Source organism: Perognathus longimembris, chromosome 10 (assembly GCF_023159225.1).
Source record: "Perognathus longimembris pacificus isolate PPM17 chromosome 10, ASM2315922v1, whole genome shotgun sequence".
Classification (NCBI taxonomy): Eukaryota; Metazoa; Chordata; class Mammalia; order Rodentia; family Heteromyidae; genus Perognathus; species Perognathus longimembris.
Window position 1 is genome coordinate 48,189,514 of NC_063170.1, and position 26,498 is coordinate 48,216,011.

General features: G+C 40.9%; 1 protein-coding gene across 30 annotated transcripts in view; it reads left to right on the forward strand.

Moving 5' to 3' along the window:
- The first annotated feature begins 6,758 nt into the window (after positions 1–6,758).
- Positions 6,759–26,498, forward strand: part of LOC125358678 (sarcolemma associated protein) — a 120,980-nt gene continuing 101,240 nt past the window's right edge. For all 30 annotated transcript variants that reach the window (XM_048355999.1, XM_048355996.1, XM_048356016.1 and 27 more), the window contains exons 1-2: positions 6,759–6,905; positions 7,112–8,385. In XM_048355999.1, coding sequence (XP_048211956.1) covers positions 8,188–8,385 — 198 coding nt within the window. In that variant the 5' untranslated portion in view covers positions 6,759–6,905; positions 7,112–8,187. The remainder of the gene's footprint in view (positions 6,906–7,111; positions 8,386–26,498) is intronic.

The following is a 26,498-nucleotide window of genomic DNA, read 5'->3' on the forward strand; positions in this document are numbered from 1 at the left end:
TACATAGACAAAGTCATAGGTTTAAGATGATACTATCTTTCTGTATACCATCAAACTGCTTATGGTGATTCTCCCTGGCTAGTGGAGTTAAGGACCACCCCCCTTTATGCATGTTTTAAATTTTTTATATTAAAATACTTTGACTTTTGTACAACTACTTAAAGATTTTCTTAAAACTTTGAAAAAAGTTATGTAGGCTGGGTACTGGTGGCTCATGCTTGTAACCCTACCTACTCAGGAGGCTGAGAGCTGAGGATAGAGGTTCGAAGGCAGCTGGGGCAAGAAAGTTGAGAGTCCTATCTCCAATTAACTACCAAAACAAGGCAGAATTAGAGCTGTGGCTCAAGTAGCAGAGCTTTAGCCTTGAGTAAAAAGGCTCAGGGACAACACCCAGGCTCTGAATTCAAGCTCTAGTACTGACACAAAAAAATGAAAAGATTCTGTGTTGACTTTCCCTTTTTATTAAATATGTAGTGCTTTTAAAAGAGTGTGTCTCGTGCTTCACTTAAAAAAGAAATCTCCTGGAAGGATCTAGATGACAGGCAGTTAGCAACACTAGACAGGTGATGTCTCTAAACAGGACTTTCACTTTAATTCTTTTTGTTTATGAAAATATTTGCAAGAACTTTACTTTCCTACAAAAATCACGAAAAATATGAAATTTGTGTAGTGTGTGTGTGTGTGTGTGTGTGTGTGTGTGTGTGTGTTGGGGCTTGAACTCAAGGCCTGGTTAATTTCCCTTAGCTTTTTGCTAGAGCTCTACCACTTGATTCACACTTCTCTTTCTGGCTTTATATTGGTTAATTGGAGATTAGAGACTCTAGGACTTTCCTGCTTGGGCTGGCTTTGGACAGCAATTATCAGAGCTCAGCCTCCTGAATAGCTAGGATTACAAGTGTACGAGTATGAGTCACTGGCATGAGGTTTCAAAATGTACTTTGAACCCAACCATGGTTTAGCATCCATCATATTGAAAAATCTTAATTTTGCCTCTTAATTTTCTCTACCTATAAAACTAGGCATGGTGGTGTAAGCATTTAATCTCATTGTTTGAAAGACTGAGGTAGGAAGAACATAATTTCAAGGCAAGCTTGGGGCTATCTAGCAAAACCTTGTCTCAAAACACCATCAATGGGGCTGGGAATATGGCCTAGTGGCAAAAGCACTTGCCTCATATACATGAAGCCTTGGGTTCGATTCCTCAGCACCACTTATATAGAAAACAGCCAGAGGTGGCGCTGTGGCTCAAGTGGCAGAGTGCTAGCCCCTGAGTAGAAAGAACCCAGGTACAGTGCTCAGACCCTGAGTCCAAGCCCCAGGACTGGCAACAAAACAAAACAAAACAAAACCCCCAAACAAACAAAAAACCCACCATCAACAACAAATTACGGTTAGTACCACACAGAGTTGTTACAGGAAAATCCTTCCCACATGGCAAGTACATATTCAATAGTTTCCTTCTCTGAGCCTCAGGGTCTTTGCTTATAAAATGAGGACTATGGAGTAACTGATTCTTTCTGATTCTCTCTTTGTATAGTCACAGAAATAGGCTGATAGGGGCTGGGGATATGGCCTAGTGGCAAGAGGGCTTGCCTCGTATACATGAGGCCCTGGGTTCGATTCCTCAGCACCACATATACAGAAAACCGCCAAAAGTGGCGCTGTGGCTCAAGTGGCAGAGTGCTAGCTAGCTAGCCTTGAGCAAAAAGAAGCCAGGGACAGTGCTCAGGCCCTGAGTCCAAAGCCCAGGACTGGCAAGAAAAAAAAAAAAAAAAAGAAATAGGCTGATAAATGAAAAATAAATGTCTTCACTTGTCTTTAGATAATTCTTTCCCTTTGACTTTTTGAAGATCCAGGAAACCAAAACGTGTTGAGCAGTGCTTCAGGAATGTCTGGGCAGCTCCACCCTGACACCTGGGAAATGACAGGCAGTTTACAGTCATTAGAATCTCCCTGAGAAGGAAGAGAATCCACCTTCTCTTTAGGGGGAAGAGCATTACCATAAGTTTTAATAAACCAGTATGTGTCTATTTTTTTTTGACTTGATCTTTGAGTAATCCTGACTTCCTCTTTCATTGGTTTGCTTACCTATAAATCATTTGTAATCCTGCTAGCTTAGCTACCCAAGCAATTATGTAAGTGTTCCATAATTTATTGTATCCAAAGTCATTACTTTAAATCCAATTAGGTCATTATCAGTGAGGGTAGGTTGGGTATTAACTGAGTTTGCCAAGTTGTCTCCTATATATCTAACATAATAATAATTGACCGTCTTTGATGGCACTGATATATTAGCTATACCATTTTTTTATTTTTCTAAGATTAAGAAGTAGCCTGGATCATAGTATTGCTAATAATTACCAATCTTTATAAAGGTAAAAATTTGAAAAGGGAGAGATAGAGTTACAACATAAGGAAATATTGCCATTCTGATTGCTTAAACATGACATGTTTTTAATTTAATTAAAATGTTGTATGGATACAGACTCATACAGAAGAACACCCACATGGCTTAGAATCCAAAATATCTCATGTAAAAGATTTCTTAATTTAAGCCTTTTCTGCACTTGCCAAATAGCCGTGGGTGAAGAACGCCTTCAGTGCCATTTTGGCATTTCCAGATCCCTGTGTAGCTTGGTAGGAGTCTCTACTCTGCCAGGTTATAGCATTCTATGTTTTTTTCTTGCATAAGAAATCCCATTCTGTCTGTTTAATATTAATTTTAAGAGCTGTTGTGGCAGAAATGAATATAAAGAGATATTTTTTTGTTTTCACATTGATGACTAAGATTCTTCATTTACAAACTAGATAAAACTCACTCTTTACTATATGAGAAAGGCTGGGGAAATTCTTACTATAAGCACTAATAAAAACTAACAGCTGGGCGCTGTTGGTTTATGCCTGTAATCCTAGCTACTCAGGAGGCTGAGATCTGAGGATCACAGTTTGAAGCCAGTCTGGGCAAGAAATGTCTGTAAGACGCTTGACTCCAATTAATCACCAGAAAGTAAAAAATGGCACTGTAGCCCAAGTGGTAGAGCACTAGCTTTGAGCAAGAGAACTCGGACAGCACCCAGGCACTGAGTTCAAGCCCTTGACCGACCAAAAGAAAAAAATTAAACTGCTCCGAGTACTATTTTTGAGACATTGTAGCTCATATTTTGTCTTGTATTGTCTTACTTAATCCTAACAAGAATCTGTGACATGTTGTCTACTTTTTTTTTTCAGATGAGAAAACTGAGACTTAAACTGAAACTTAAATCATTTGGCATTTAGTGTTGGTAAATAGTGATTGATGCCAATGCCTGATTCTGACCCTTTCATTACTCAACTTTTGCATACTAGGAGGAAGATGGAAATGTTCTAGAGTTTGTTGCATTGCCTACAATAATTTTCAGCAGCTGAAACTACATTTCTGACTTCCCTCCCACTCCTTACTTATACTCCAGTAATTCAGACCTCCTAGTAATATCCATAAAGTCCAGTTCTGTCAAGTGTCTGGGCCTTTGTGGATATTTGCTTGGCTTACAATGCCTTTATCCCACTAGTGCCAGATTAACTGACCTACTGATGCTATCCCCACCCCCACCAGCCTTGCACCTGCAAGGTGAGTGGTGTACCTAAGAACTAGATTGATCCATAGACACCTACTTATTTTGAAAACCTTTGTTCAGATTATTCCACCATGCTCTCATTATTCTTGATCTATTCCATTGCAAGGGAATCTCATTGTTTCATCATCTAAACTATAAGCAACTTGAGAGATTGATTTTTCCTTCATTATTACATTTCCAGGGCCTGTCACAGTATCTGTTTCACACTGTGTATCCAATTAACTAACTGCTTATACAGGGAATAAAAGAACAAATGGCTTATAAATTTATTCACATAGCTCATTAGGGAGGAGAGGCTTTCGTACATTATTCCATATAAACCTAAAAATTACAACCAAAAAAATTTCACCTGTCGAGTATCAGTGGTTCTCTCCTAATCCTAGCTACTCAGGAAGCTGAAATCTGAAGATCACAGTTCAAAGTCAACCCAGGCAGGAAAGTCCATAAGACTTTTATCTCCAACTAACCAGCATAAAACCCCAAGTGGAGGTGTGGGTCAAGTTGGTAGTGTACCAGCTTCAAGCAAAAAAAACTAAAGGACAGCTCCCAGGCCCTGAATTCTTCAGTTCCAACTTGAGGGGAAAAGCTAAGAAAGGGTGTGAGGCTCTGAGTTCAAGCCCCACTACTGGTACTCTCTCTCTCTCTCTCTCTCTCTCTATCTCTCTCATAGTAAAATTTTCAGTATTCCCTTGTTATTCTTTACAATAAAGTACTTGGAACATGTTATTCAATATATATTTTATATATTTTCTGAAATGATAAAGGACCTTAAAAGAAGCCAGGTGTCAGGGCTCATGCCTGTAATCCCAGCTATTCAGGATGCTAAGATCACGGTTCAAAGTCTTCCTGAGCAGGAAAGTCTGTAAGGCTCCAATTAATCACCAGTGAGACTCCACTTAACCACCAGAAAACTGGAAGTGGTGCTATGGCTCAAAATAGTAGAGCACTATCCTTGAGGAAAAAAAAAAAAAAAAAAAGCTCAGGGACAGTGCCCAAGCCCTGAGTTCAAGCCCCATGACCAACTAAAAAAAAACCCCAAAACTTAAAAGCTGCTAATGTATGAAACTGTAACCACTCTGTATATCACTTTGACAATAAATAAGAAAAAAAAAACACTTAAGAGCTGGGTGCTGGTAGCTCATGCCTATAGTACTAGCTATTCAGGTGGCTGAGTTACTAAGATTGTGAATCCAAGCCAGCCCAGGCAGGAAAAATCCATGAAACTCTTATCTTCAACCAACCACTAAAATGTCAGAAGTCAAGCTATGGTTAGCATTGAGGAAAAAAGCTCAAGGAAAGTGCCCAGGCCCTGAGTTCAAGCACCAGGATGGCAAAAAAAAGAAAAAAAGAAAAAAGCCTTAAAAGAAGTATCTAAGGACTTGTGGATGGGGTTGTAGCTCAGGCATAGAACGCCTGCCTAGCAAGTATGAGGCCTTAAATTAGCAACACACACACACACACACACACACACACACACACACCCCAGATCTTCATAGTACAATGACTATTTTCTCCAGACTCACTTTAAGCCATTCTTACTTTATTCTCTAGTAATGAATAACAGTATGTAATTTTCATTCATGCATCAAATATTTACTTAGCCACCGTGCCAGACACACTGGTGGATACTTCAAACAACCTCATTTCTTTTCTTGCCATCCCTCTTCCTGGAAACTTACGAAAACCATTCAGCAAATGCCATATTTATTGTGGTCCTATCTTCTTTCATTCAGTTCGGTTACCTTTAAGAGGAAAGGTAGCCCTGACTCTTTAGCACTCAGAACTCAAATCCTGCTTTTTAAAACTGATTACCTAGGCATTGGTGGGTGGCTTATGCCTGTAATCCTAACTACTCAGGAGGCTTCTGAGGGTTGCAGTTTGAAAACAGCCAGGCGGGAAGGCTGTAAAGTCCTGGAGACTGTTATGTCTAATTAACCACCAAAAGTTCGGAGAAGTAGAGCGCTAACCTTGAGCAAAAACGCTCAGGGACAGGCCTAGGCATTGTCGTCAAGCCCCAGGACTGGCACACATGTACAAAAATCAACTTAAAAAAATGGACTCTGGTTATATTAAAGATGATGTCTGGATCTGCTCTGCTACTCTTTTCTCCTGCTCTAACCCACAATATTGGCTGTACTTTTAAGGGATAGGAATTTTCTTTTAAGGGGATAGAATTTTCTTAACCTGTATCCCAGGGTTGTGTACAAAGCAAAGGACAGGACTACACCCTCTAAAATAAGTACCAGAATGATTAACTACTCTTCATTGAACGACCTGGTTTGACATATTGAAGTCTCTCTTAAAAGAGAGTTAAGTGTTATTATCTCCATGTTATAGAAGAGAGAAAGAGGCTTGCAAAAAAGTTTAGAAACCTGTCCAAAGTTAGTGTTGGGTTGTCACAGGAATCTCAAGAATGAAATCAACAGGATTCGAAATGATTAAAATTCCTTCTCATCTAGGCTTGAAGTTTTCATTTAGCCAAGTCATAGACCAATGACTCCTTACCTACTTTAGGACTGTTAGTGGTGCAACACTACTTTCCCCCCGCGGCACCCCCCCCCCACCCCTTTTCCATGTTGGAAATTGACTCCTTGGAAGCAACCTGCTTTTAAACTTTCTCAAGTCTCCTTCCGGGGTAGAATCCACGCAGGAGCCCTCGGGGGAGACACAGTAGGTCCAGTCGAAAGGGGGTGGGCATTCGAAATGGAACCCGGGAACGACGAGTTTTCCTCCGGGTACCAAACAAAGAAGAATTTCACCATCCTTGTGTTCTCAGATCTTGAGACCTGTGGAGTTTGTTGCTCACTCACAGGGTGACGGTGGGTGACAGCGTTGCCCACAGCTGCAATGGCTGCTCGCGATCTTCTCTTTCGGCCGAGTCTGCGGTCTGTACTCACAAGTACTATCAGTGAGGACTACAGAGGGCAAAATTCAGCAAAAGTCGGTGCCTCCGACTTGCACCGATGAGGTAGGAAGTCAGTGCCGTTTGTTTGGGAAATCCCGAACCGCTCAAATTCTTCCTTGCCCTCAACCAAAATGGTCGTCAAGGTTGTCCCGACCTTTGAAGCCTTTAGCCCTTAACAAAGATGGCGCCGAGGAGGGTCGTTAAAAAGTAGTTTGCCCTCTTTCCTGCCCTTACCAAACATGGCTTCCGTGGCGTCACTCACATGTCATCCCCGGACTACGGCACGGGAGAGGGGGTAGGAGGGCCCTTGAAAAGGGTGCGCGTTCCCGTGGCGGTGCACCGGGTAGGTTTCAGTCAGAGTCACTATGGCGGCCGGCGCTGGCAAGGTAAGCCGAGGCGGTGGCAGCGGCGGAGGAGGCAGGACGCATCCAGGCGTCCTGGTCCCGCATCCCCGCAGCCAGCTCGCGGAGAGGTCGGCCGAGGTCGTGGGCAGCGGCGGGGGCTGGCGGGAGGCTGGCGGAGCCGGGGCCGGGGCTGAGGCGGGCGGGCACCGGCTCCTGACGGCCGTTTGTTTTGGTGTTTTCCCCACCAGGTCGGAAAGTTTCCTGCCTCGCCGGGCACAGCCTGAGCTCGCCGCGCTGGCCGCGAGTGGCGGAGGCTGCGGCGGACACCACCCGGGGCCTCCAGGCCTCTCCCTCCCTCGCCCTCCGGGCCGGCTCCTCCCCCACCTCCCCGTCCTCCGGGAGCCGCGGCTCGTCGACCCTGAGATGCGACCCTCCCGGGGCCGGCGCTGAGGGGAGGCGGCCCGCGTGCTGAGCCGCGGAGCCCCGGCGTCCGGGAGCCAACTTCCCGCCGGCCCGGCTGCAGCCGCGCCTCGCTCGGTCCTCACCGGCTCGTCCAGCTGGGTCCCCACCCTGGTCGCGGGGACACCCACCAGGTGCCCGGGAGTCGTCGCCCGCCCGCGCCGCTGCCGACCCCCACGCCTTCGTGCCGGGCCGGGGATCCGCGGTTCACTCCGGGGCGGCCTCCGCGCTGCGGGGCCATGCAGACTGCCCCGCGGGCCCCTTAGGTTCCCTCCACGGCCTGACGCCTCTCCGCCCCCCATCCCCGGGGACCCTCGAGGATCGGCGGTGGCTGCCCGGAGGCGCGCGGCGACCCCCATCCTCGGGCCCCCGAAGGACCCTGCCGGCCGCACCGAGCCGACCACCCTCTTCATGCTGCAGTACTGCGACGTTTCCGCCACCCAGGGGGAGAAGCGGCCTGGAGCTCCTGCAAAACCCGAGAGTCGGGGTGTGACTCATCTGCCCGGATCCCTCCAGTCCTCAAACTGTCTTCCAGGAGTTTTGGTGGCCCGAGCCGCCCCATGTGTGAGCCTTTTCTTCCCGGGGAAGATGGACTGAAAGCTGCCACTTGGGGACTTTTGGGGGCCAGGGTGCTGCTGCTGCTGCCGTCGCCGTGTTTGAGAGGTGGTGATGGGGCTTGCGCTGGCTTGTCTTCCCACCCAAGTGAAGAGTTGTTGATGTTCACTGGTGATGCGTAGACAATGTACAGTTTGTTTTAATTTCAAATTCTGGGGGGGCTTAGGGGTCTAGGCTTGGGAAGAGCAATCCGAACCTGGAGGAACTCCTCATTGTACCTGGTAGGAGAGACACCCCCAGTCTGTCCTCGATGCCGTCAGCCTTGGCCATCTTTACTTGCCGCCCGAACTCGCACCCGTTTCAGGAGCGCCATGTCTACCTGGACGAGCCCATCAAAATTGGTCGCTCGGTGGCACGTTGTCGACCGGCGCAGAATAATGCCACCTTCGATTGCAAAGTGCTGTCAAGGAACCACGCTCTCGTCTGGTTTGATCACAAGACCAACAAGGTAATGTCACCACGTCGGCTAACAATCTCACCACCCTTGTCTAACAGTCCTCACTGTTCTCCCTTGCCCTTTCCAAGAGATCCCAGGCCTTGCCCCCAGAGGACACTTCTCAGCAAGGCTGTGGAATCAAGCTTTTGTGTGCCTTGTTCTAGTGGAAATTTAATTGAAGTGCTTCAATGGAAAACAGAGAAGGTATTGTAATTAAATGCCTCGGGAGGGCGATGGCATCCTGATAACTTGGTCATTCCCAGTGAAATCCCAAACCCTGATTCGTTTTTCGGAAAACTAGATAGTAAAACTTGGCGTCTTGCTTTCAGTCTTTTTAGAAAGGCGAATCTACGAATCTACAGTTCAGTACTGGATTAAGCAAGCAGCAGTTTCCAGAGCAATGCTGGGAATCTGTGACCAGTATTATTAGGCTCTGGCTCAAGTGTCCTAGTGGTGAAGTTTAAAGTGTAGTTAACATGAGCTTTTAGTTGAGTTCAGTTCAGGGCCTTTCTAGTAAGGCTAACGGCTGTGTACACCTGATTTTGAAAGGATCGAAACAGATTTGCCCTTGAAGGAATAATTTGTAATATTCGAAGACAGTTTGTTTGAATAATAACTACACATTTCCAGAGTTGTTTCAAAGTTAGATGAACATTTTTGAAAACCACTGTAGTATTTTCTGCAGCAGTTATAAAATACATAGTGTATACATAGGGGGTAAGATTCAAATATTGGTATTAGGAAATTAACTTAGTTTTGGAAATTATACTTAGTGCTATCAGTTATGGCATTACTTGACTATATGAATGAAGTTAGTGCTTTTCATTTAAGTGTAGCTTTTAGCAATTTTTAAATGCTGGCACTGTGATTTACTTGCATGCTTGTATTTTTATTAAAAAAAAGAATAGGATCATTCAGTTTTTGAAATCTCTGTGCACATATGGAAGTACATTAAAGAGCTTATCTTGGTCCCTAAACCGAAGGTTTTCGTTGAAATACTGAATCACTTTTAACTGAAAGTAAGTTATGTAATACAAATGGGAAAAAGCTTCAAACTCCTGACTTTTTGCCCCTCTTTGAGTTACATGATGACGCCTGTCATAAAAGAAGAATTGAAGTCTTCAAAAATCATGTTTGGAAATGAAAGAGAGCAAAAAATACTTATACAGTACTGATTTAAGGAATTATTATATAAATTATCTTTCAAAGAAGGAGGAAAAAGATTGCCCAAGTGCTCTGTGCTTGCATAATACCTTTAACCTACTCTGTGTGTAGGATGAGAACTGAAAAGTATGCTAATTTGTTCTAACACCGGATGCTCTTTTACCTGTGGAACAGCCTCCCTTTTCTTCCTGGAAGCTAAAGTTTGGCTATCTCAAATTCTTTGTGGATTACCTGTTATCCTTTAAAAGGCGTATGCCTAGTCCATCTTTCCAGCCAACTGAATTAAAACATCAGTGCCTTAACTCTACCAACCTTTACATTTTTGCTGTTTTATGCCTCAGGACAGCAGTTAGGTCTCACCTAATCAGATAGTACATTTATTCACTGTACATTTTGCAAATATAATTTCTTTGATTCAAAACTCAAAGTAGATTTTTTTTTCTCATTTGAAAAATAGTGATTGTATGAACCGTGCTTTCCATGGTTGTGCAAAACCCTTCACAGTAGGTTATTTTGAAGTATCTGAAAACGGATCATGGTTGAGTGTTTAGCTATGAATTCAGATGACATGTTAAACATTTGAATGAAATTTCTTATTTAGAAAAACTTACCTTGGTGCTAGATGTATAGCTAAATGCTAGTGTTTGCCTAGTCTATGCAAGGGCCTGGGTTAGATTCCCCAACACCGTGAATGAATTGGAATGGAAACACTTGTCTTTGAAAGGTACACTTGGTTTATTTCTACCATTTCTGCTTGTTTTTCCTTCTGCTTTATTAGCTAAAATAACATAATATGACACCATTATTTTATGTATGAATAATTTTTGGTTATCAAACCACTTAAGCTAGTTAAAATAACTGAAATGTGATTAGCTTGTTTTAGGAATTAGCATCTTAAAGTTTCGGTGTGACCAGGCAGGCTGTTATTGAGCATCTAATCCTATGCTAGTGAGAGAAGTACCAAGTTAGTTGACAGAATATCACTTACTGATTTGTATATATAATTTGTATTGTGGAGATTTTTGCTATAATTGGCTCACAACAAAACCCTTGTTCTAATATATATTTACAGCAGATTTCTAAGGCTTCAGTTTTCTCATCTGGCATAATAATGGCACCTATTTTTTGTGGGGGAGGGGTTTCAGCTAGGGTTGACTTCATATAAGTACTTAGTCTTACCATTGACTTACACCTTCAGCCTCCTCCTCTTATTTTGAGGATTGAGATAATTAGGTAAATCACTTAACACTTTGTGCCTAGCTCTTAAAGGCTCATTTCTTAGTTGGGAGGATAATGGTAGGGAACTGTGTGATTTTTTGTACTGTGGAGTCTTAGGAAGGTAATGAGAAATTATCTTCTTTATTATGATGGTACATGTGGAACTTATTTTCAAAATAGAAACGAGTGGAGTTGATAACTTTGTCCTAATAGGCATTTTGCCTGGGAGGTGGAAAATTGGAGTAATATGCCCTTTGGTTGACTTTGAGTTTGTGGGTGACTTGTATTTTGCATTAGCCATTATGGGAAGCCAAGGACTGACTGCAATAAATAATTAATACTTAAAACTTTGATTATTCAAGTAATACATGTTCATTATAGAAAATTTGCAAAATGTAGGCAGATGGAAATCTAGGTGATACTTCTTAATGATAACTTCATGGAATGTCTTATTGTACATAAACCTGCATGTTGGAGGGTAGGTGACAGATTTGCTGTAAAGTGGAATTTAATAAAATCTTTGCAGGAATGTAATAGTTGACCTAATTGGATCCTGGGCTTGTGAATCATCTTTCTGTGAATCACTCCTTTGTGGAGTTCAAATTCTTAAAATATGATAGCAGATAATAAAATGGTTATTAATCCTTCAGGTGCCTCAAAAGTGTCACTAAGAAAGCAGGTCAGGTCTGACCATGTGGCGATTAAACAGAAGAGATGATCAGTGGTCATGTGATGGGGGACTATTTGATTTGATGCTGTGGAGACTGGCTAGTGGTTGACAAAGTAGTGGTCTCCCATTCTCATTGTAGTTTACTTAGTAGTATTGGTTGCCTAGGGCCAATCTTAATTTTTGCTTAAACTAAAGATATTTTGAGCACCGGTTCCACCCTATTTTAAGAAGAGTGTGGTAGTGAGGGAGGGGAGAAGTGATAAGAACTGAGTATTTCTGTGAGCTTAAACCCTTGAAAGGGGTTGAGATAAGACATTGTAAGTTCGGGGCTGGGAATGTGGCTCCATGGTAGAGTGTTTGCCTAGCATGCATGAAGCCCTGGGTTCGATTCTTTAGTACTACATACACAGAAAGAACCGGATGTGGCCTGGTAGCTCAGTGGTAGAATGCTAAGCCTTGAGCAAAAGAAGGATGGTGCCCAGGCCCTGAGTTCACAAGCTCCAAGAATGGCAAAAAAAAAAAAAAGGAAAAAAAAAAAGATAATGTAAGTTTAAATGGAAAGAGAATGAGACTCCATCTTGACCAGTGGTTGGATGTGGTGGCACATGCCTGTCATGCCAGTGATGTGGGAAGCACAAATATGGCCAGACTGAGGACAAAGTGGGACCCCCATCTTGAAAATAAACCATGTAAAAAGGGTGAAATACCTCACATGGTAGAATGCCTGTCTAACAAGTGTGAGGCCGAGTTCAAACCCTAGTACTGCCACACACCAAAAAAAAAGATAAGACAAGAAAAAATATGTTCGTTTTTGTGCAAGTACTGGGGCTTGGACTTAGCCTCCTGGTCTCACTCAGCAATTTTGCTTTACCACTCTGGCTTTTTGCTGATTGGAGATAAGAGTCTCAAAGATTTGTCTGCCCACACTGCCTTAGAGCGAAGAACCTTAGAACTTAAGCCTCCTAAAAAGCTAGGATTACAGGTATAACTTAGTGGCAAAGAACATTGCGGAGGGTGGTGGTGGTGATGGTGGTTATGGTGATGAGGGTGAGTGTGGGTGGAGTAAAGCAAGTAAAAGCAGAAACTTTGAATGAACGTTTAACATTTTCCTAATGCTGTAGAAACATTTTGTTGGATTGGAGAGTTTTTCTATAGGTGAAATCATTGTGTGCAGTTAATCTTTAGTCACTGGGGGAGAAGGACTTTGTTCCTACTATTTTGCATAAAGTAAATGCTTTGTAAATTAAGTTAAGAAGATTGTGTGGTTTGAGGTTGTGTAGTGTTGTGATTACATAGCTAAGGACACGGACCCTTGGGTTATTAAACACCATTGGGTTCTGAGCTGAGCACTGACATACCAAAGACATCATTTAAGACAGTGCTACAGCGGTGTGTAGAATGGCCTATGGAGCAAGGGAAAGTGGGTAACTGCTTAACTAGTGTTTGTGCCTAACAATAAACCATGGCCTGTTCTAAAAGCTTTACATGTTAATTTATTTAATCCTCAACTTTTTGAGGAAGGTGCTTATTTTTCCCACATGAATATGAGGAAATTGAGGCACAAAGAGATTAAGTTAACTTGTCCAAATTCCCAGTTCACATGACTAATAAATGAGTAAAGGGTTGAGTCCATCCAAGTATTTTTACTCTTGTCTTCACAGTCTTGAGGCCAGGCTTAAAAGCAGTATTGCCATTCCAAAGCTTTGTAATTTGTTTGCACAAGATGTGATTTTTGTAAGAGAGAACAGGTTGACAGTACAAGTGATAATGATTAAATGCTAGAAAGTCCAGGAAGATAGACGTTTAAAAGTAACTTGGTGGCTGGGACTACAGCAAAGGGAGAAGTTCTCTAAGAACTGAAGTTTTTAGGGAAGGTTTCATGGATGAAATGCCTTCTGAGCTAGGCTATAGGACTTCACCAAAGGGCAGGACACCTATTGTAGATGAGAGTTGGTCCAGGTAAAGAGCTTTGGGTGGGAGGAATTGGGTAGAAAATGGAATACTGTGTGTTAAGTTCAAGTGACATTGCAAGGAAGTCATCGCAAAGGAAGAAACCAGGATTGTTTCTTTCCTTTTCCTGTAGGCATTTAAACATGGCTTAAGAGGTCATGGCCTCAGCTTTTGAGAGACTGGAAGATTAAACAATCATCGAATTTATTTATTTGTGTGTTTGTTTTTGTAGCCTAAAGTAAAAAGCGAATTAAGAGGTCCTGTTTTTTGTGAGAAAGTTGTGTATGTGACATATTTAATAGTTGTATATTCAAAGCACATATTCGTTTCCTTCTGTTTTGTAATAGTGGAAATTGAAATATTTTATTATTTCAAGTTATTAAAAATATGGATGGTAGCCAGGCACTGGTAGCTTCTGACTATAATTCTAGTTTCTTAGGAGGATGGGATCTGAGAATTGAGGTTTCTGCCAGCCACAACAGGAAAAGTCCAGGAGATTCATATCTCCATTTAGCCACCAAAAGGCCAAAGTGGTACCGTGGCTCAAGTGGTAGAGTGCTAGCCTTGAGCACAAATAGCTTGGGACAGTGACGAGGCATACAATGTGTGTGTGTGTGTGTGTGTGTGTGTGTGTGTGTGTGTGTGTGTGTAAATGGTGAATACAGTTAACCCCCTTTCCCCTCAATTATTTGACTTTGCTTCTTAGATTAAATTCACTCTTTACCTTCTCAGACTCCTATTTGGTTTTCTTAAGTGGTATTTGTTAGAGCTTACTGTCTATTCTCTTTGGTAAATAGGAAGGAGAGTGTCTGTCATTTAGAGTTTAAGTGAAAAGATTGTGAGATTGGTTTTTAAAGTTCTTGGAATGCAGAAAGGCTGGTTGACCATATAGCTCAATGGTAGAGCACTTACTTAGCATACTTGAGGTCATGGGTTCCATCCCCAGAGGTGGAAAAAAAAAAGTGGAGTGGAGTAGGGTTGAGTGGAGAAGAACAAGAGTGACATTTAATAGCTGCTGAAATGTTCTGAGGACTCTTCTCTCTTGGAGTGTGTGCTTTTCTTACTACTACTGTAGACAGTCATGCTCCTGCTAAAAAGTCTTGATTTTTTTTTGTCCCACTACTTTTTAACATTAAAATATGCATCTCATTTCCTTCTTTCTCGCATTGTCTTCCTTTTTTCTACATTCATCTTCAGTTACTCCTTTTCCTTCTCAGACTAGCTATAGAAAGTGCTTACTGTTCCTAGAACAAGGGCCTTTTTCGGATGTTTTGTCTTCCAGAATGACCTCTCCCTTATTTCTCAAGGCTTAGTTCTTCTGTGAAACTTGCCCTGACTCTCTCAGTCTATGATGAAATAATTGTTTCTCTCTATATATTCCTATAGAGCTTTGCAAATGATTTCTTTTGGGGGATGTAGACAACAAAATAAGTCTAATGCAAATATACTGTTGTCCTGCCAGATGTGTGCTCTTGAGAACAAAGAATAGGCACTATATAAATGTTAGAATCAGTGAATTGTGGACAGTGCAGCAGTCTGAATTTCTACAAACCCCTGGCGGGTTATAGGGCAGAGGTCATTCAAGCTTTTAATTTGCGATTGCAGACTCAGTTACAAATATGTAGTTTTTGTGCAATTATTTACTTGTTGAGAATTGCAGCTGGGCATGGTAGTACATCCAGTAATCCCAACTACTCAGGAAGTGAAGGAGGGAGGATGAGGAGTTCCAGGCCAGTCAAGACAAAGGTAGTGAGAACCTGTATCAAAAATAAAATAGTTACAAAAAAGGACTAGGGATGTGACTCAAGTTGTAGGACACTTGCTTGCTGTAAACTCCTCTGAATTCATTCACAGTACACACTTACACTATGCAAGAGACACTTCTCCAAGTATTTTGGGATTGCATATCTTGTGATAGATGATAATAGTTTGAGCTATCACATATGTATCCATTACTAGGCAAAACTACTTCGTTGGTGGAGATACTTCATGTGCTCTGTATAACTTGGAGGATGCTTAGAAGAGGTGTAGAGCAGCTACAGCCCCCTTTTGTTTAGACAGTTTGGTATTTAGAGGTTATTTATGCAAGGCTATCATGTAGTAACTAAGGGAGTTAGAACTAGGATCTAGACTTTGTTTCCCCTTGTCATAAAGTTAAGTACTAGACATATATTCTGAACTTTTTTTTTTTTTCTGTCGGTTGTGGGGCTTGAACTTTGGGCTGGGGCGCTGTCCCTGAGCTCTTTTGCTTAAAGCTAATGCTTTACCACTTTGAGCCACAGCTCCACTACTGGTTTTTGTGTGATTACTTGGAAATAAGAGTCTTGAGGGACTGTCTGGTTTTGAACTGTGATCCTCAGATCTCAGCTGCCTGAGTAGCTAGAATTACAGGCATGAGCCACCGGCACCCAGCTGAACTATTTTTTTTTAAATAAAATAATTCTAGTGAAGTATGTCTTTTGGCCATCTTCAAAGATGACTTAAGCTTTTGTTTTGTGATGCAAAACCAAAATGTTTGTCACGTTTAAGACTTAAAAACCCAAGGTAATTATTTCTCAGTCAGCTAACATTTTTCTACATGTGCCTCCTAATAATACGTTTTAGTTTTGGCATATACTTAGGCATCAGATTTGGATTTGAGAATATATGCAAACTAATGAAGCAATCTTGGGAAAAATTATTTGGCCATATAAACTTTTTTTCTTATTTATTTTTTTCGTAGTGCTAGGGCCTGAACTCAAGGCCTTGTGCTTGTGTAGTACCATTTAAGTGACAACTCCAGTCTTTTGCTTTTGTCCTTGTACATGTTAGGCAAGAGCTCTCCTAAGCTATATCCTCAGTATTTTCTTTTCCACTATGTAGCCCAGTGATCCGTCTGCCTCTACTTTCTGAGGAGCTGGGATTTCAGGCATGCACCACCATGCCTGGCTTCAGGTAGGGTGTCACTAATTTGAATTAAGGGCCTTGAGTTATTGCTCATTTTTTGGTCAAAATTAATACTCTGCCACTTGAGCCACACCTTCAGTCCAGCCTTTCTTTCTTTTTCTTTTTCTTTTTCTTTTTTTTTTGCCAGTCCTGGGCCTTGAACTCTGGGCCTGAATGCTATTCCCTAAGCTCCTTTTGCTCAAGCTAGCACTCTATCACTTGAGCCACAGCACCACTTCCGGCCTTTTCTGTGACTAATTGCAGATGAGACTCTCATGGACTTTATTGTCCAAGCTGGTTTTGAGCTGTGATGCTTAGATCTTAGCTTCCTCAGTAGTTAGGATTACAGGTGTGAGCCACAGGTGCCCGGCTCTTGTTGTGTTGTTTTTTTTTGGGGGGGTGTGTGTGGTATCTTTTGCTGGTTAATTGAAATTGCTGGTTATTGAAAAAGGAATATTATATAATTATTATATGACCAAACAGTTTTTCTCCAAGGTATATACTAAACAGAAATGAAAATATTTCACATGTGAAAATGTTTATATACTAGAATGTCTAACATATACCTTGAACTTAAATGTTTAACCATGAATTTTTATACCAATGTTATTAACAGCCAAAAGACAGGAACAATCCAAATCTCCATCAGCTAATGAATGAATAAATAAAACATGGTGTACTATATAATGGGATATTATTTGTGAGAAAAAGAAATGATGATCCTTGAAAACCTCTCCTAAGGAAATGGAAGCCAGATACAAAAGACCACATGTTCTATGATTTTGTCATATGAAATGAATAATAAGCAAATCCATAGAGGAAGTAGATTAGTGGTTGCTAACTTGGCTAGGCTGGGTAGGCAGGTTTTGGTCAGATACCAATCTAGTTTTTTGCTATGAAGATATTTCTTTATCATTTATACTGTAGACTTTGAGTAGACCAGTTGCTTCCTGTAATGTAACATGCCTCATTGAGTCAGTTGAAGGCCTTAGGAGAAAAGTCTAAGGAGTGCTGTCCTCAGGGAGCCACTGAACTCAAGAACACAGCAGCAACTGAAGATTCCTGGGTCTTTAGCTTGATGATGCAAATTTTGGACTGCATGTATCATCTTGTAATCTACTTCGTGTGTGTATGTGTGCACGTGTGCGCACACGCATGACTCTTGGGGCTTGAACTCATGGCCTGGGTGATGTCCTTGAACTTTTTGCTTAAGACTCACATTCTACCACTTGAGCCACAGTTCCACATCCAGCTTTTTTTTGGAGATAAGAGTTTTCATAAGCCAGGGATAACAGTGCTCAGGCCCTGAGCCCAAGCCTCAGAACTCTGGCAAATAAAAAATAGAGTTTTCATAGACTTTACTGCCCAAGCTGGCTTTGAACTGTGGTCTTCAGATCTCAGCCTCCTGAGTAGCTGGGATTATAGGCATTAGCTACTATGCCTGTGCTATTGGTTCTGCTTCAGCTATCACATAAATATTATAGAGAGTGGCTGCAAAACAGGAATAGGTTTGTTTGGGAATAATGAAAATGAAGACTCGACTATGGAGATAGTTACACAACTCTGAATCATGTACTTTAAGTAGGCAGTTGTATGGCATATACAATTATATCTCAAGCTCATAAAAATGGAATGCTAGGTAGAGTAGTAGTTACTGAAAACAGATTGGGGTAAAGAGAGGAAGAAAGTGAGTATTCAGATGTGGGTAGGATTAGCACAGAGGATTTTGAAGTATAGTATAGTTTTATTTTTGTCTCTGTTTCCTTTATGTGACTATCTTACTCTTGACTGTACGTATTTCTTCTTACTAAGTTTAGTGTTTTTAATTCTAAAATATTTATTACTGGGTGCAATTTTGGTATTGAAGTTGTTAGAGTCCTAATGTAAGGATCAAGAAATGGTTGATAAAGTACACTTTTAACAGTCCCAATATGTACCCAAGTGCCTGTGGCTCATGCCTGTAATCCTAGCCACTCAGGAGGCTGAAATTAACCTGGGCAGGAAAGTCCGAAACACTTTTATCTCCAACAAAGAAAAAGTCCCAAGTAGAGCTGTGACTCAAGCGATAGAGCATTATTCCTAAACCGAATCTGGGAAGTACAAGATAAAGATTTTACTTGCAGTGGCTTTTTGATGAGTGCAGACACATAAAGGCTGATAAAACATTCTTAGAACGAATGATATTTAAAATTGCAGTTGAACTTAACATGAAGCCAGTATGCATTCTAATATTTTCCTAGTATCTTAGTGTCTAATACTTACTTGCAGGACAGAGTAATGCCCAGGAAGTAGTCCTGTAAATGAATTACAGTACAAATCAGTTCAACAATAGAACTACCTGTGAATCATTATTTGCAGGAAACTAAAAGAGAGATGTGTGATGTGTGCCTTTTCCCAGGAATGGGGGCAGAAAATGTGGGAGGAATGAAGAGGGCTTCACAAAAGTTGTTTTTAAGACAATGTTTGAAGAATGAGTAGAGTTTTGCAGGCTGGATAAAATAGAGCATGCATTCTACCCCAAGGGAACTGTGTGGTTAAGGCAGAAAGGCCTGGAAGAGAATGATGTGTTCTGGGAAGTGCAAACCCACTGGTTAGCAGACTCTATACTCAGGTAGCCAAACTCCAAAAAAGTAGTCTGCCTCCAGTTGGGCCTCAGTCACCAATAATACTCAACTACTACCTCAGATATTTGAAAACCAGATCGACTTTTCTCCCTAGGGGCTTTCAGATTCCCCCTCCCCCTTATTTATTTTAGGTTTAGAGGTACAGCTTAGTGGTAGAGCACTTTCCTCACATGTGCAAGGCCCTGGGTTCCACTCTCAGTATTGCTTCCCTCCAAAGAGAAAGGGAAAGGTAAAAGAAGGCCAATAGTGGAATTCACCGCATAGAACTATTGTCAAGATTTTCTTGACATGGGTCATGGGACTTGAACACTGTCCCTGAGCTCTATTGCTCAAGGCTAGCGCTCTGCCAGTTTGAGCCACAGCTCCACTACTGGTTTTCTGGCAGTTAATTGGAGGTAAGAGTCTCATGGACTTTCTTGTCTGGGCTGTCTTTGAACTGTGTTCCTCAGATCTCAGCCTCCTCAGTAGCTAGGATTATAGGTATGAGCCACCTGGGTAAGGCATGTTGTCAAGATTTAATTAGAATTTATGTAAAGCATCTGACATGGGATAGTTACTCCACTTGAGGCTATTAATTTTTATTCTTAGCTCAGTTGGTATGTTTGCATATTAATATCCGTATGCTAATTCTTCTAAATTTGCCCCAACACTGGGGCTTGACCTCAGCTTGCTCCAGTCTGGCATTTTGTTGGTTAATTGGAAATAGAGGTTACAGGGTTTTTCTTCCTGATCTGCCTTGGACCCTCAATCCTTCTGAGTTGCTGGGGTTACAGGTATGAGCCCCTGATGCCCAGCTTGAATATCTGTCTTTAGAGTTTCATAAGTAAATTCTTTTGAATATGTTAAAAATAGTCTTAATTGATATCTGTTATATAATACTGTTAAGTTTGTGTAGTTTCCCTCTAAAGCAAGAAAAATCAGAAGCATACTTCAAGATTTGAAATTAAAGGAGACAAGTTAAAAGGCAGGAATCTAGTCAACCAGGAAACATGTTAAAGCTTGTTATACCATATCAGGCAACATGGCATATGAGGTATTTAGATATTACATCAGTTTTCAAAGAGCTTTTGGCTTAAATGGGAAGCAGAAGCAAACTGTCATAAAGAATTAGGGAAGAAGTATGTTCTAATTGGAACAAAGAACACTATATCATCTAGGTGGGACAGCTTTTCTAGGAAGATGGATTTGAATTAGATCCTAGAGATTGAAAGTAGGGTATATGTGCTTGTTATGTAAGGATTTGCTTTAAAAGACATAAAACCAGCTGGGCACTGGTGGCTCATGCTTGTAATCCTAGCTACTCAGGAGGCTGACATCTGAGGATTGCAGTTCAAAGCCAGCCTGGGCAGGTAAGTCCTTGAGACTCTTATCTCCAATTAACCACCAGAACAAGGGAAGTGGGAAGTGGTGCTGTGGCTCAAATTGGGAGAGCCACTAGCCTTGAGCAAAAAGAGCTCAGGGACAGAGCCCAGGCCATGAGTTCAATCCCCATGACCAACCAAAAAAGAAGACAAAACCAAAGGTATGTTTAGGAGGCAGTTGAGTCTATAAGAGCAGTATCCCAGATACAGTTTCAGATATTTTCCCTAGCACTGCCTGTAGCTGATTTAAACAGAGTAGTAGTATATCCAGAGGGCTTTGGGGGGATAGACACCTAGGTTTAGAAATTTTAATGTTAGAATCATAACCGAAAACATGCCACAGAAGTAGTCTGGTACTGACACAGCTGTAGCATTCCTTGAACACTAGAAACCTCAGTGCTAGACAGGAAAGGTCATTGCTGTGTCTGGAAAGTAGATGCTCCTGGTCTGCCACCATAGCAAATGCCTACCATTGTGTTGTACTTCTTCATCAGTCACTCCTTCCATTATTCTCTTGTACCAGTACCCTGTCTGTTCCTTCCCTCTAGAACACTGACTCCTCTGGTAAAGTGTGAGAGTGACATGTTTATTTGGATGAACCTAGTTTGCTTGTCCACGACTTAGCTTTGTTGCTGTAACAAATACCTGTGATAAATCAACTGATAAGGAAGAGTTAATTTTGACTCTCAGTTTCAGAGGTTTCAATCTGGTGTTGTTGCTTTTGGGTCTGTGGTGAGGCAGCAGCACATCCTTGTGGAGAATGTGTAGCAGAGGAAATGCTCACTTCATGATAGCAGATGCAAAAGAGAACATTTTCCAATGCAGAGGACATTCTCCAAAGATTTAACTTCCTTGTAGTGAGCCCTCCTTCTTAAAGGTTCCCCCACTGCACAGTAGTGCCACAAGCTAGCGATTGCACCTTAACGCCTTTAAGATCTTAGAACACTTAATATCTTAACTACAGCACTTAGCTTCAAATAATGCTCAATTGTGTATGTGTGTGTGTATCACATTTTCTTTACCTACTTGTCAGTAGATACCTAGATTGATTCTATGTCTCTGCTGTTGTGAATAGTGCTGTAATAAATGAGTGGAGTGCAGATTCATTTAGAGTAAGTAGAATAGCTGGATCCTATGGTAGTTCAATTTTTACTTTTTGTTGTTGTTAATTTTTGTATGTATTTGTGTGTATGTGTGTATGCTGATTCCTAGGGCTTGAACCCAGCACCTTCATACTGTCTCTCAGCTTTTTTGCCCAAAGCTAGCACTTGAGCCATAGCTCTACTTCTGGGGTTTTGGTGGTTTATTAGAGTTAAGAGTCTTATTGAGGCTGGCTTAGAACCTCAATCACCAGATCTCAGCCTCCTAAGTAGCTAGAACTACAGGTTTGAGTCACTGGCATCTGACTGCTGTTTGTTTTTAATTTAATACTTAGGCTGATCCTCTCATTAGTCCTTCCTTTTTGTACTGGGTTGATAGAAAGTAGTATTGTGCCTGCTACTGTGCTTTCTCTATAGCTCTGATAGTGATAAGCTGGGGTCTCATGAGCTTTTATGTCCAGGCTGACCTCCAACTGCCATCTTCCAATCTTTACCTCCCAAAGAACTAGGACTATAGATTTGAGGAGCCATCACATCCAACTATTTACAGTTTTTTAGGAACCTTATCCTGTTTTCCAAAATGGCTGTACTAATTTACATTTCTACCAACAGTATATGAAAGTTCTCTTTCATATCTTTGTCAGTATTTTTTTCTTTTTCATAATAGCTATTCTGAGGATGAAATAATATCTTAGGTTTGATTTGCATTTCCCTGATGATTAGTGACACTGCACATTTGTTTTCATATGCTTGTCATTTGTCTTGAAAAATTTCCATTCATATTATTTGCTCATTTAAAAAATTTAATTACTTGAGTTTCATTTTCTGTTGAACAGTTGCGTTCCTTTTATATTCTAGAAATTAAATATGTTCTTTCATTCTATAGGCAGACATCTTCACTCATTTGTTGTCTGTGCTACACAGAAGCTCCATAATCTATTTGTCAGTTTTTGTTTTTATTGCCTTTTGGGGGTTTATATTCAAAAATCTCTGCTCATATTAAAGCATCTCCTCTATATTTTCTACTAGTAGTTTCAGAGTTTTAGGTCTTACACTTATGTCTTTGTTCCATTTTGAGTTGGTCATACTTGATTTTAGTAGTTCTTTTTTCCCCTCTACCTTATCAGTAACCTGATTTGAAAACTGTATCAAACTTTTATCCTTTGTTTTAGCTGTAGCTATCTTGAAAGCTGATATAACGATGCACAAACTATTTAAATAACGTGTGAGAAAATGATTAAAAACACCCTCTAACAGTGTGTCATGGGTTTGTTGTTGTTGTTGTTGTTTTGCAGTCCTGGGGCTTAGACTCAGGGCCTGAGCTCTGTCCCTGGCTTCTTTTTGCTCAAAGCTGGAACTCTACCTCTTGAGTCACAGCAACACTTCTGGCCCTTTCTGTTTATGTGGTGCTGAGAAGTTGAACCCAGGGCTTCATGCATGTTAGGCAAACACTCTACTGCTAAACCACATTCCCAGCCCCACGGCAAAGTTTTTGACTGGGCCCACTTGGACTTGAACCTCTTCCTACCTGTGGGCTCCCCAATAGCTGTGATAAAGGTGTGTACAACCAGTAGGCTTATTTTGTTGTGGTGAGGGTCTTGCTAACTTTTTTTTGGGGGGGGGGGCAGTCCTGGGGCTTGAACTCATGGCTTGAACACTGTCCCTGGCTTCTTTTTGCTCAAGGCTAGCACTCTACCACTTGAGCCACAGTGCCACTTCTGGCTTTTTCTGCATATGTGGTGCTGAGGAATTGAATCCAGGGCTTCATGCTTGCCAGGCAAGCACTCTACCACTAGGCCATATATATATATATATATATATATATATATATATATATATATATATATATTTTTTTTTTTTTTTTTGGCCAGTCCTGGGCCTTGGACTCAGGGCCTGAGCACTGTCCCTGGCTTCCTTTTGCTCAAGGCTAGCACTCTGCCACTTGAGCCACAGTGCCACTTCTGGCCGTTTTCTGTATATGTGGTGCTGGGGAATGGAACCCAGGGCCTCATGTATACGAGGCAAGCTCTCTTGCCACTAGACCATATCCCCAGCCCCTAGGCCATATTTTTTGCCTTGGCAAAAACCGCAATATTCCTGAACTCTGTTTCCCAGGTAGCTAGGATTACATAGGCATGAGAAACCACAGCTGGCCTTTCCTCTTTTACAAATGTTTATTATTACTGTTTTGTCACCTAGCAGTAGGAAAGCTTAGATATGCTAAGGAAATTACAGAGTTTAATAGAAAATTGATTTTTGAATTTGCTGCTTTGTTGTAGGCCTGCTGTTTAGCTAGCTATTAGCCTCTATGTTTCATGCACACACGCTCTCTCTAACAGACATCAAGTGTTTAACTTTGATATTTAAGTCCTGCTGTCAAAATATAATTCCTCAAACCAAATATTTGGAGTATTGATATGTGGTTGTTGGGACTGCTAAAGAAAACCTGGTTTTTCAAGTTCAGCTGCGTTAGCAAGACTTACTAGAGACAGTTTGTCCTGAAATCAGTACTATAGTACTACCCTGACAATGGTAACCATTAATTCTGTGATTTAACTCATCTGGTCTGTCACTTTCTCTTTACTTTTTAACTTCTTTTGGTTTTGGCATTGAGGATCAAGCCCAGGTCCTCAAACTTGCTAAGAACTCTGTTTTCCACTGAGTCTTTTCTTTGAATTTTCTAGTTATCTTCAGAATTGGACTGGGTAAATCTGAGTTATATATGAATATCACCAATTTAAATTCACAAAACAGAGCTTTATGTAGGAAATGGAAGTGTATCTCCAGTGGTAGAGTGCTAGCCTTGAGCCAGAGCAGCCAAGCCAAGTGCAAAAGACCCTGAGTTTCAAGCCCCTAGTACTGATAGATACACACAAAAATTATGTGATATTTAATGTTTTTGCTTTTATTGTAGTTCCCATTTTCTATTGATATCATATGGTGAGTTTTGTACTTAACCATCTCAAATGTGGAGATGTTTTGGATGTATCTGGATTATTTTTTTAGTGTTCTAGTTCTAGTTTTAGTGTTCTAGTTATGCTTTTTGTGAAATTTTAGCAGTTGCCCTAATTCTCATTGATTCATCCCTTTTCTCATTTTGAACTTTGATCATGTTTAATCCTTAATTTAACCATTGAGTATTCATTAGACACTGGCTATTTCTGCAGTGCCGGGAAAGCTGTTGAGGAAAAATGTGCATGCCTAGAGTTTAGTACCATTCTGCAAATATGTGATTCATTTTTTCCACAACAACCAACTTCTGCTGAAGATATGTTGACTTTCAAGAGATATAAAAATTCACTTTTATTACTTAATTTAAGAACATTAACTTTGTCTTGTTGTTTGAGGCATCATTTGCTTTGGGGAAGGCATAGTCTTATAAAATTAAGGTCAGGAAAACTGCAGATCACACAACAATTAGAATGCAACTGATAATGCAGAACTGACTGATGAGCTGCTTAATAAGTATATAGGAATTTAAAATTTTTTAAAACTTCTTTTGATTACTATCTTTTTAACCATGCTTTGTCAAAACTGTGTGTAATAAGATTGAATAAGACTGGGTTTATTATATAGCTAAAAATATGTAAGAATGGATCCAATGGGAGGCATGTGAATTGTACAGTACATGTATTTACCATTCGCTTCTCTACTTTTCTTTTTTCCTTCCTGGTTATTGAGTAAATACAAGTACAGTAGTATTATTGGATTTTCTGATAAAGATATTTCCCCAAACCTTTTAGGGAAAACATTTTACATAAAACAGATCATAAATAGTTATGAGACCTCTTGAGCTTTTCTTTAGAGTGTTTTTTTTCTATTTTCCAGTTGACTATGTAACTACATTGACTGGAAAATATAAGTACCTTTATAGTTCTTTCAGCAAGTATTTATCAATCTACTACTATTAAGATGGCAGAGACAAAAACCAAAACAACCCAAAGTGTCTAGTCTTTTGAAACCTAGTCTATTTGAGTAAGACAGAATAAAAAGCTTTGAGATATAGTATAATTTAATAATCATGTATGTCTGGATGTTAAATGATATTGTAGAGGAAAAGTGTCTAATTCAGTGTATCAGTTTTTGCTAGCTGTGCTATGCTAATAAACCACCTCCAAACCCAATGCCTTAAGACAACAAAGTATGCTTTATTGCTCATGCTTCTTACCGCTCATGTTTAGATTGAAAGCAGTTCTATGCACTGTTGTTTTCCTTAGCAATTTATGGTGAAGGGGCAGCTCTAGAATGGAAGCCGGAGGAAAAATAAAAGCAGGGGGAGAGGATGGTAACCAAGTCATCCTGGTGGAAGGAGGTAGGTATGGGAATTATTGACTTACGTAGTAAAAGATGTAGGTCACACACAGCCAGGGAAGTTTGTTGGTCCCCAGGAAGTTGGCAGTTAGAGAAGAGCCTTACAGATGGCCAACATTTAAACAGCTAGCAGAGAAAAAGAAAATAGACAGGAGAGAAGAGAAAGAGAATAGGAACATACAAGTGGATAATAAAATTGAATTAAGCTTTGAAGAAAAAAAAAGAGAAGAGGAACAGGAAAGGTCGGATTTGTGAGGTACAGGCAGAGGAGAATTTTTTTTTTTTTTTTTTGGCCAGTCCTGGGGCTTGGACTCAGGGCCTGAGCACTGTCCCTGGCTTCTTTTTGCTCAAGGCTAGCACTCTGCCACTTGAGCCACAGTGCCACTTTCTGTATATGTGCCGTTTTCTGTATATGTGGTGCTGGGGAATTGAACCCAGGGCCTCATGTATACGAGGCAAGCACTCTTGCCACTAGGCCATATCCCCAGCCCGCAGAGGAGAATTTTTGAGAAGGGACTTATTAATAGTACTGAAACATCACTTCATTTCTTATTGACCAAATGTTACTTTGTATGCATTTTGTTGGTAGGGATGTTTGTTAGTCACTTTTGCATTGCTATAACAAAATACTTCAGCAAGCCAACTTAAAGGGGAAAGATTTGATTTTGCTTACCATTTCAGGGATGTCAACCAATGGTTGCTTGGTTCCAATGCTTTTAGACCTGTGGTGAGACTGAAATATGGAAGAAGAAAGCCACTCATCTTAAGAAAACCAGGAAGGTAGAAGCACTCAAGAATATAC